This window comes from Somniosus microcephalus, chromosome 4 (assembly GCF_052327205.1).
Source record: "Somniosus microcephalus isolate GS21.2 chromosome 4, FLI_Smic_1.0, whole genome shotgun sequence".
NCBI lineage: Eukaryota > Metazoa > Chordata > Chondrichthyes > Squaliformes > Somniosidae > Somniosus > Somniosus microcephalus.
This window is the reverse complement of record NC_140990.1, coordinates 61,092,333-61,103,787: the sequence shown is the minus strand read 5'-3', so window position 1 is coordinate 61,103,787 and position 11,455 is coordinate 61,092,333. Positions and strand designations below refer to the sequence as shown.

General features: G+C 46.4%; 1 protein-coding gene across 1 annotated transcript; it reads right to left on the bottom strand.

The window, feature by feature from the left end:
- Window positions 1–225: 225 nt before the first annotated feature.
- Window positions 226–10,454, bottom strand: LOC147119022 (uncharacterized). The gene has a single exon (XM_085984747.1). The coding sequence runs from the start codon at window positions 9,941–9,943 to the stop codon at window positions 9,017–9,019; it is 927 nt and encodes a 308-aa protein (XP_085840873.1). The 5' UTR covers window positions 9,944–10,454; the 3' UTR covers window positions 226–9,016.
- Between the last annotated feature and the right edge of the window lie 1,001 nt (window positions 10,455–11,455).

Below are 11,455 nucleotides of genomic sequence, written 5' to 3'. Positions count from 1 at the left end.
CTGCTCTATCCTCCTATTCCTATACTCACTAGCACGTGGCACTGGGAGTAATCCAGAGATTACAACCTTTGAGGTCCTGCTCTTTAATCTGCTACCTAGCTCCCTAAATTCTTGTTGCAGGACCTCATCCCTCTTCCTACCTATGTCGTTGGTCCCAATGTGAACCACGACCTCTGCCTGTTCACCCTCCCCCTTCAGAATGCCCTGCAGCCGTTCAGTGACATCCTTGACCCTGGCACCAGGGAGGCAACAAACCATCCTGGAGTCACGTCTACGGCCACAGAACCGTCTATCTGTTCCCCTTACGATAGAATCCCCGACCACTATTGCTCTCCCACTCTTTTTCCTCCCTTCCTGAGCAGCAGCAACACCCCCGGTGCCAGGAAGTTGGCTGCTGCTGCCTTCCTCTGGTGAGTCATCCCCCTCAACAGTATCCAAATTGGTATACCTGTTTGAAAGGGGGATGGCCACAGGGGTCCCCTGCACTATCTGCCTGCTTCTACTGCTCTGCCTGGTGGTCACCCATTTCCCTTCTGCCTGTGCAGCCCTACCCTGCGGCGTGACCAACTCATCATACGTGTAATCCACGACCCTCTAAACATCACACATTATAATTTAAACTATTCCTCACTCTGCTTTAAGCTTATATTGTGGTTAATAACAGACACACCCTGTTTTTCCCCTGATCTGATTACAGATTCCAACCAGTCGATTCAGTGAATGGAATGTCTTATCAGTGTTGCCATGGCGACCTGTCTGCAGTGAAACGCCTGTTTGAGTTTCTAACTCAGACTAAACTTCTCTTTCCCATAATACACATTATATCAGACATGTTATGACAATGAATTTTTGCCTTGTTATGTTAATATCTCTAAACCTACAAGAAAGAAAGACTTGCATTTATATAGCACCTTTCACCACCTCAGGATGTTGCAATGTGCTTCACAGCCAATGAAGTACTTTTGAAGTGTCGTCACTGACAGTGCTGTATTGTAGGAAACAAGCGGCTCAGATACACAAACCTTTAAAAGTGGGAGGACAAGTTGATAAAGTAGTTTAAAAAAGCACGAGGGATCCTCGGTTTTATAAATAGGGGTGTAGATTACAAAAGGGCAGAGGTCATGTAAACCTGTACAAATCATTGGTGAGGCTGCAGTTAGAATATTGGGTCAAGTTTTGGGGCATCTTAGGCCAGGAAGGATGTCAAGGCCATGGAGAGGGTGCAGAGAGATTCACTGAGATGATACCAGGGAAGAGAGGCTTTAGTTATCAGGAGAGATGAGAGAAACTGGGGCTCTTTTCATTCGAACAAAGGGTAATTGGGGATCTGAGGGAGGTGTTCAGAATTTGATCAGGTAAATGAGGAAAATCTATTTCCACCAGTCGGTGAGTCAGGAACTAGAGGGCATCAAATTCAAATCATCACCAAAAGGCTCAGACCCAGGGATGGACGATCGAGCACACTGTACAAAAATGTTCAGCACACTCACTGTCCCTCCGGATCTGTGTCCGGGGAGAAACTGATGGGTTTCTCTTATCTTTGGGATAAATGTTCTCATCGAGGTGATGGATGTCAGTGCTGGGGAATGGGGTGTTCTGAACACAGAGTGTCTGCCTGAAGCACTCTCCAGTCAGGTACAGCACGGGTTAGATACAGAGTAAAGCTCCCTCTACACTGTCCCATCAAACACTCCCAGGGCAGGTACAGCACGTGTTAGATACAGAGTAAAGATCCCTCTACACTGTCCCATCAAGCACTCACGGGCAGGTACGGCACGGGCGAGATATACAGTTCAGGTCCCTCTACACTGTCGCAACAAACACTCCCAGGGCAGGTACAGCACGGGTTAGATACAGAGAAAATCTCCCTCTACACTGTCCCATCAAACACTCCCAGGGCAGGTACAGCACAGGTTGGATACAGAGTAAAGCTCCCTCTACACTGTCCCATCAAACACTCCCAGGGTAGGTACAGCACGGGTTAGATACAGAGTAAAGATCCCTCTGCACTGTCCCATCAAACACTCCTAGGGCAGGTTACAGCACGGGTTAGGTACTGAATAAAGCTCCCTCTACACTGTCCCTTTAAACACTCCCAGGGCAGGTACAGCACGGGTTAGATACAGAGTAAAGCTCCCTCTACACTGTCCCATCAAACACTTCTAGGGCAGGTACAGCACGGGTTAGATACAGAGTAAAGCTCCCTCTACACTGTCCCATCAAACACTGCCAGCCCATAATGAGCAGGGCTCAGGGAGGCTGGTTGCTAGGCACTGCAGTGATGTCATAAAGCAGGGCCATTCAGCCCAGCTGGTCGTCTCCTTGTCCCTTTAAAGGTGGAGAGCCGGGACACCCTGTCTCCAAACACATCCCACCTGTTCATACTGAGAATCCCCGGGGAAGGCCCAAGGCCCAGAGTGTGGAACACAACCAAGGGGGAAAGAGGAGGATAGATGGTGCAGTGTGGGAGGTGAGGGAGGAGTCTGCTCATTCCGGGGGCAGATCAGACAAAGTGCTTTGAGTGGTGGGTCCAGCAGTGAAACTGAAATCAAACCAAAGGGAACAAATAAAGATCCAATCCAAGGGAACAAGCAACGGGACAATGGGAAGAAACCACAACCGGCCCAAAAGCGGGATAATCTCCCCAAGAGGTCGGTGCGGACAGTTAGAAACTCCTCCTGGTGGCTGTGTGCCTGCAGGACTCGGCTTCACTCCAGTGTTTAAAGGCACAGAGCGTTGGCCTCACCCTGGGGCAATGTGTGGGAATTCCAGGGGCAGCGAGGACATGCCTGGGAATACCCCGGAGCAGTGAAAGCCCACTGGGCCCCAGGACAGGCTCATCGGAAAACCCAGGGCAAGGGCAAACCCACTGTGCCCACTCTGAACCCGGTTTGCTGCTCCCTCTGTGCCCAGCACTGCCTGCACCCCTGGCGCACGGTAGTGAAATTTCAGCCTCCGTGTTACAAGTTTCATTGGTTACAGGCTGGAGAGAGGAATAATTCAATCTGACCCAGAGCTGTCATTGGTTCAGTCTGTAGAGGACTGACGGGTCCTTTTAAATTTGAGTGGTCAGGTATTCAAACTCCCGGTAACTCTAATCCCGGATATGAAAGTGGGGAGAGCTGTGTTTAAATCAGAGAGTCTCCTTGGAGATTCTCTGAGTGAAGGACCCGGTCAGCTTGAAACACTGAAAGAGAAAATATCAGTTAGAAATTTCCAATGAGCAGTTTTTGACCAATATCGACTCCCACAGGGATGGGGAATTCTAGAATAAGGCAGGAACCGTTCAGGATTTGAAAGGTATTAACAAAGGATTCGATGGACTCTTACATTTGGGATCTTTCATTATTTTGTCCACTCGAGGAGTTAGATAACAGGCTTCCTCCTGTGAACATAGAGCTGGATTATTAGGCCGTGACGTGTTTATTCGTTCGTATTTTGTTAAATACATTTTCTGAGTGGATTTAAATTTAAAACCAGGTTCTGAGGCGTGATGCTCTATTCACACATCGAAGGTGAGAGAGATGCTGTGGGTCACACGCTAAGCCCAGTAGCTGAAAGTGATTAACAGACTGGGTTTTGTGTTTAGTGATCCCGGGCCTATTACTGATACCTTCCCTGGATACCAAGGCTGGGAGAGGCACTCTGGAATGTATGGGGAGCTGGGAATTGTCCATGAGAGTAACTGAAGGTATGAGAACTGAAATAATCTAGAGTTAGAAAGGAGAAAAGGCCCAAAAATAGAGCAGTCTGTAACAGGACATCAATTAGTCTCCTCTTATCTTGGAGATGTCAAGGACTCGACATATTGTGTTTGAAACAAAGCTGATTTATTTGACATATATATATATAGAATCATAGAATGGTTACAGCACAGAAGGAGGCCATTCGGCCCATCGAGCCCGTGCCGGCTCTCTGCAAGATCACTTCAGCTAGTCCCACTCCCCGCCCTTTCCCCGTAACCCTGCACATTTCTTTACTTCAGGTACTTATTCAATTCCCTTTCGAAAGCTGTGATTGAATCTGCCTCCACCACCCTTTCAGGCAGTGCATTCCAGATCCTAACCACTCGCTGCATAAAAAAGTTTTTCCTCATGTCGCCTTTGGTTCTTCTGTCAATCACCTTAAATCTGTGTCCTCTGGTTCTCGACCCTTCCGCCAATGGGAACAGTTTCTCTCTATCTACTCTGTCCAGAACCCTCATGATTTTGAACACCTCCATCAAATCTTCTCTCAACCTTCTCTGCTCTAAGGAGAACCACCCCAGCTTCTCCAGTCTATCCACATAACTGAAGCCCCTCATCCCTGGAACCATTCTTGTAAATCTTTTCTGCACCCTCTCTAAGGCCCTCACATCCTTCATAAAGTGCGGTGCCCAGAACTGGACACAATACTCCAGTTGAGGCCGAACCAGTGTTTTATAAAGGTTCATCATAACTTCCTTGTTTTTGTACTCTGTGCCTCTATTTATGAAGCCCAGGATCTTTGTGCACACATCCCCCAGGTCTCTCTGTTCATGCACCCACTTTAGGATTGTACCCTTTAGTTTATGTTGCCTCTCCTCGTTCTTCCTATCAAAATGTATCACTTTGCACTTTTCTGCGTTAAATTTTATCTGCCACGTGTCCGCCCATTCCACCAGCCTGTCTCTGTCCTCTTGAAGTCTATCACGATCCTCCCCACTGTTCACTATACTTCCAAATTTTGTCTCATCTGCAAATTTTGAAATTGTGCCCTGTACTCCCAAGTCTAAGTCATTAATATATATCAAGAAAAGCAGTGATCCTAGTACCGACTCCCCAACCAAGGGAAACATTCTCCCAGCATCCACCCTATCAAGCCCTGTAATAATTTTGTATGCTTCAATGAGATCCCCTCTCATTCTTCTGAATTCAAGAGAATACAGGCCTAGTTTACTCATGATGTGAGGCCAACAGGTCTGTAGTTCCCCGTTTTCTCTCTCCCTCCTTTCTTAAATAGCGGGGTTACATTTGCTATCCTCCAATCTGCAGGAACCGTTCTAGAATCTATGGAATTTTGGAAGATGACAACCAATGCGTCCACTATCCCAATGGCCACCTCTTTCAAAACCCTAGGATGTAGGTCATCCGGTCCTTGAGATTTATCGACTTTTAGTCCCATTAATTTTGCTGGTACTGTTTTTTTACTAATAATTTCTTTAAGTACCTCATTCTCGCCACACCCTTGGTTTTCTCGTATTTCTGGGAGGTTTTTTGTCTTCCTCCGTGAAGACAGAAACAAAGTATTTACTTAATTTCTCTTCCATTTCCTCATTCCCCATTTTAAATTCCCCCGTCTCTGACTGTAAAGGACCTACATTTACCTTCGCCAGTCTTTTCCTTTTCACATACCTATAGAAGCTTTTACAATCTGTTTTTATATTTTTCGCTAGTTTGTGCTCATATTCCATTTTCCCTTTCTTTATCAATTTCTTGGTCCCCCTTTGCTGATTTCTAAAAAAGATCCCAATCCTCAGGCTGACTGCTTTTTCTGGCAACTTTATAGGCTTCCTCCTTTGACTTAATACTAGCTTTAATTTCTTTTGTTAGCCATGGTTGGATCACTTTTCCTTTTGGGTTTTTATGCCCTAGAGGAATATATGTTTGATGTAAATTATGCATTATTTCCTTGAATGTTAGCCATTGTATGTCCACCTTCATACCTTTTAGTGTAGTCTCCCAATCTACCATGGCCAACTTGTCCCTCATACCCTTGTAGTTTCTTCTGTTTAGATTGAAGACCTTAGTTGCAGATTGGACTACATCACTCTCAAACTTAATGTAAAATTTAATCATATTATGGTCACTTGTCCCTAAAGGCCCCTTTACCACAAGATTATTGATTACCCCTTTCTCATTACACAGTACCAGATCCAAAATAGCCTGTTCCCTGGTTGGTTCCTCCACATACTGATCCAGGAAACCATCTCGCATGCATTCCAAGAATTCGTCCTCCACACCATTAGTGGTAATTTGATTTGCCCAGTCAATATGTAGATTAAAGACCCCATGATTACCGTATTGCCCTTGTTACATGCACTTCTAATTTCTTGATTGATACTGTGCCCTACATTACCACGACTGTTTGGTGGCCCATACACAACTCCCACCAATGTTTTCCACCCTTTGCTGTTTCTCAGCTCCACCCAAACTGATTCCAGTTCTACATCACGATCTGTCAAGCCAAGATCTTTTATCTCTACCATACCGATCTTATCCCTTATTAACAGCGCTACGCCACCTCCTTTTCCTTTCTGTATGTCCTTCCTAAATGTTGAGTACCCTGGAACATTCAGTTCCCAGCCTTGGTTACCCTGCAACCATGTCTCTGTAATGGCAATTACATCATACCCATTTACTTCTATTAGTGCCATTAATTCATCCACCTTGTTGCGAATGCTACGTGCATTTAGATAAAGTGCCTTCAACTTTGCCGGTTTAATATTTTTCTGCACGTTGACCCTCTTTACTGTTGGCCTTTGTTTCTGCTCCCTACTAGTTTTGCTGACTACTTTTCAAACTTTCACTTCCAGCTTTGTTTCTCTCCATTCTGGGCCTACAGTTAGGTTTCCAGCCCCCTGACAAACTAGTTTAAATCCTTCCCAACAGCACTAGCAAACCTCCCTGCGACCATGGCTGATCCTCTATCTCAACACCATATTCCCGCTCTCCCCATACCCCTTGATGCCTTTTGTGTCTAGAAATCTATCTATCTCCTTCTTCTTAAATATATTCAGTGACTTGGCCTCCACAGCCTTCTGTGGTAGAGAATTCCACAGGTTCACCGCCCTCTGAGTGAAGAAATTTCTCCTCATCTCAGTCCTAAATGTTCTACCCCGTATCCTGAGTGTGACCCCTCGTTTTAGACCCCCCAGCCAGGGGAAACATCCTCCCTGCATCCAGTCTGTCTGCCCTGTCAGAATTTTATACGTTTCAATGAGATCCCCTCTCATTCTTCTAAACTCTATTGAATACAGGCCTAGTCGACCCAATCTCATCTCATACGACAGTCCTGCCATCCCAGGAACCAGTCTGGTGAACCTTCGCTGCACTCCCTCTATGGCAAGTACATCCTTTCTTAGGTAAGGAGGCCAAAACTGCACACAGTACTCCAGGTGTGGTCTCACCAAGGCCCTGTATAACTGCAGTAAGACATCCTTGCTCCTGTAGTCAAATCCTCTTGCAATGAAGGCCAACATGCCATTTGCCTTCCTAACTGCTTGCTGCACCTGCATGTTTGCTTTCAGTGACTGGTGTACAAGGACACCCAGGTCCCTTTGTACATCAGCATTTCCCAATCTATCACCATTTAAATAATACTCTGCCTTTCTGTTTTTTCTACCGAAGTGGATAACTTCACATTTATCCATGTTATACTGCATCTGTCATGTATTTGTCCACTCACTCAACTTGTCTAAATTGCCTTGAAGCCTCTTTGCATCCTCCTCACAACTCACAACCCCACCTAGTTTCGTGTCGTCAGCAAACTTGGAAATATTACATTTGGTTCCCTCATCCAAATCATCGATATATATTGTGAATAGCTGGGGCCCAAGCACTGATCCCTGCGGTACCCCACTAGTCACCGCCTGCCACCCCGAAAAAGACCCATTTATTCCTACTCTCTGTTTCCTGTCTGTTAACCAATTTTTAATCCAGGCCAGTATATTACCCCCAATCCCATGAGCTTTAATTTTGCACACTAACGTCTTATGTGGGACTTTATCAAAGGCCTTCTGAAAATCCAAATACACCACATCCACTGGTCCTCCCTTAACTATTCTACCAGTTACATCCTCAAAAAACTCCAGTAGGTTTGTCAAACACGATTTCCCTTTCATAAATCCATGCTGACTTTGTCTAATCCCGTTGATATTTTCTAAGTGTCCTGTTATCACATCCTTTATAATAGACTCTAGCATTTTCCGTACTACTGATGTTCGGCTAAACAGCCTGTAGTTCCTGGTTTTCTCTCTCCCTCCTTTTTTAAAATAGTGGGGTTACATTTGCCACCCTCCAATCTGCCGGAACTGTTCCATAATCTACAGAATTTTGGAAGATGACAACCAATGTATCCACTATTTCCATGGCTACCTCTTTTAGTACTCTGGGATGCAGATTTTCAGGCCCTGGGGATTTATCGGCTTTCAGTCCCATTAATTTCTCCAGCACTATTTTTTTTACTAATACTAATTTCCTTTAATTCTTCCTTCTCACTAGATCTTTGGTTCCCTCGCATTTCTGGGAAGTTATTTGTGTCCTTTTCCGTGAAGCCAGAACCAAAGTATTTGTTTAATTGCCAGACCTTTTCCTTGTTCCCCATTATAAATTCTCCCATTTCTGACTACATTTGTCTTCACTAGTCTTTTTCTTTTTACATACTTGTAGAAGCTTTTACAGTCCACTTTTATGTTCCTTGCAAGTTTACTCTCATACACTATTTTTCCCCATTTAATCAATCTCTTGGTCCTTTTTTGCTGAACTCTAAACTGCTCACAATCCTCAGGCTTGCTACTTTTTCAGGCAACTTTATATGACTCCTCCTTGGATCTAATACTGTCCTTAATTTCTTTTGTTAGCCATGGTTGGGCCGCTTTTCCTTCTGTGTTTTTGCACCAGAAAGGAATGCATAACTGTTGCAATTCATGAATTGTCAGCGAGGATTAATCAGCACTTTCTAAATGGAGATGTTAATCAGTGGAACTTTTCAGACAATAAATTGTAGATTTTGTACCAAAGGCCAATTTAGGGTTAAAGTAAAATTCATAATGTTGTCAAATAATTTCTTATGAAAGTCCTGAATTAAGGGGAATGATCACAGACAGCGGTTCTTAAAGGGACACTGCAGCCCCGACAAGGCAATCAGCTATCTATCCAGAATATTAAACTCCAGCCCAGTTATAAGGTTATTAACATCAGCAGAAACAAACCCCAACTGTCAGAATGAACATGGTTCTGTCCTGGATGTAAATAACAGCAGAATCCAACCCCTGCAATCACCTGTGAACTCGCTGGTGTCTCAGCAGGTTGGATGACTGAGTGAATCCCTTCTCGCACACTGAGCAGGTGAACTGCCTCTCCCCAGTGTGAACTCGCTGGTGTGTCAGCAGGTGGGAGGAATTAGTGAATCCCTTCCCACACACTGAGCAGGTGAACGGCCTCTCCCCGGTGTGAGCTCGCTGGTGTGTCAGCAGGTGGGAGGAATTAGTGAATCCCTTCCCACACACGGAGCAGGAGAACGGCCTCTCCCCAGTGTGAACTCGCTGGTGTGTCAGCAGGTTTGTTGATGTAATGAAGCCCTTCCCACACACTGAGCAGGTGAATGGCCTCTCCCCGGTGTGAACTCGCTGGTGCGTCAGCAGGTTTGTTGATTTAATGAAGCCCTTCCCACACATGGAGCAGGTGAACGGTCTCTCCCCAGTGTGAGTGCGCTGGTGAACAATGAGATTGGATGAATTCCTGAACCGCTTCCCACAGTGAGAGCAAGTGAATGGTTTATCGTCAGTGTGAACTCGCTGGTGGTGAATCAGTTCCTCAGAGCTTTTAAAGCAGTTCGCACAGTCGGAGCATTTAAAAGGTCTCTCATCAGTGTGTACTCGCTGGTGTCTCAGAAGGTGGGCTGAATTAGTGAATCCCTTCCCACACACGGAGCAGGTGAACGGCCTCTCCCCAGTGTGAACTCGCTGGTGAGCCAGCAGGTTGGATGACTGAGTGAATCCCTTCCCACACACGGAGCAGGTGAATGGCTTCTCCCCGGTGTGACTGTAGCGATGAGTTTCCAGCAGGGCTTGGTAATTGAATCCCTTCCCACACAGGGAGCAGGTGAACGGTCTCTCCCCAGTGTGACTGCGTCGATGAGTTTCCAGCTGGGACGGGTAATTGAATCCCTTCCCACAGTCCCCACATTTCCACGGTTTCTCCATGGTGCGGGTGTCCTTGTGTCTCTCCGGGTTGGACTATCGGTTGAAGCCTCGCCCACACACAGAACACGTGTACGGTTTCTCCCTGCTGTGAACGGTGCGATGTTGTTTCAGGCTGTGTAATTGGTTCAAGCTCTTTCCACTGTCAGTGCACTGGAACACTCTCACTCGGGTGTGTGTGTCTCGGTGCTTTTCCAGTCACACTGATGTTTGAAATCTTTGCCCACAGACAGAACAGACAAACATTTCTCCTTCCACATTCAAAGGCCGATGATATTCAGGTCCTGATGAATTGAGTGACTCTCAGATCTTGACGTGATGTTTGGTTTGAGTTTCCCGTCTGTAAATCCTCCCCTTCTAATACCCTGTAAAAGGAGTTTACAAAAGTCATCACTGTAAGTACAGGATAGAAATTCAGAACAGACAATTCTAGTTTGTGTACAACATTCTTTCACACATGGGGATTCTAACCCTGGGACTGTACATGGGGATTCCAACCCTGGGACTGTACATGGGGATTCCAACCCTGGGACTGTACATGGGGATTCCAACCCTGGGACTGTACATGGGGATTCCAACCCTGGGACTGTACATGGGGATTCTGACCCTGGGACTGTACATGGGGATTCTAACCCTGGGACTGTACATGGGGATTCCAACCCTGGGACTGTACATGGGGATTCTGACCCTGGGACTGTACATGGGGATTCTAACCCTGGGACTGTACATGGGGATTCCAACCCTGCGACTGTACATGGGGATTCTGACCCTGGGACTGTACATGGGGATTCTAACCCTGGGACTGTACATGGGGATTCTAACCCTGGGACTGTACATGGGGATTCTAACCCTGGGACTGTACATGGGGATTCTAACCCTGAGACTGTACATGGGGATTCTAACCCTGGGACTGTACATGGGGATTCCAACCCTGGGACTGTACATGGGGATTCCAACCCTGGGACTGTACATGGGGATTCTGACCCTGGGACTGTACATGGGGATTCTAACCCTGGGACTGTACATGGGGATTCTGACCCTGGGACTGTACATGGGGATTCTAACCCTGGGACTGTACATGGGGATTCTAACCCTGAGACTGTACATGGGGATTCTGACCCTGGGATTGTACATGGGGATTCTAACCCTGAGACTGTACATGGGGATTCTGACCCTGGGACTGTACATGGGGATTCTAACCCTGGGACTGTACATGGGGATTCTAACCCTGGGACTGTACATGGGGATTCTAACCCTGGGACTGTACATGGGGATTCTAACCCTGGGACTGTACATGGGGATTCTAACCCTGAGACTGTACATTGGGATTCTAACCCTGAGACTGTACATGGGGATTCTAACCCTGGGACTGTACATGGGGATTCCAACCCTGGGACTGTACATGGGGATTCTGACCCTGGGACTGTACATGGGGATTCTAACCCTGGGACTGTACATGGGGATTCTAACCCTGGGACTGTACATGGGGATTCTAACCCTGCGACTGTACATGGG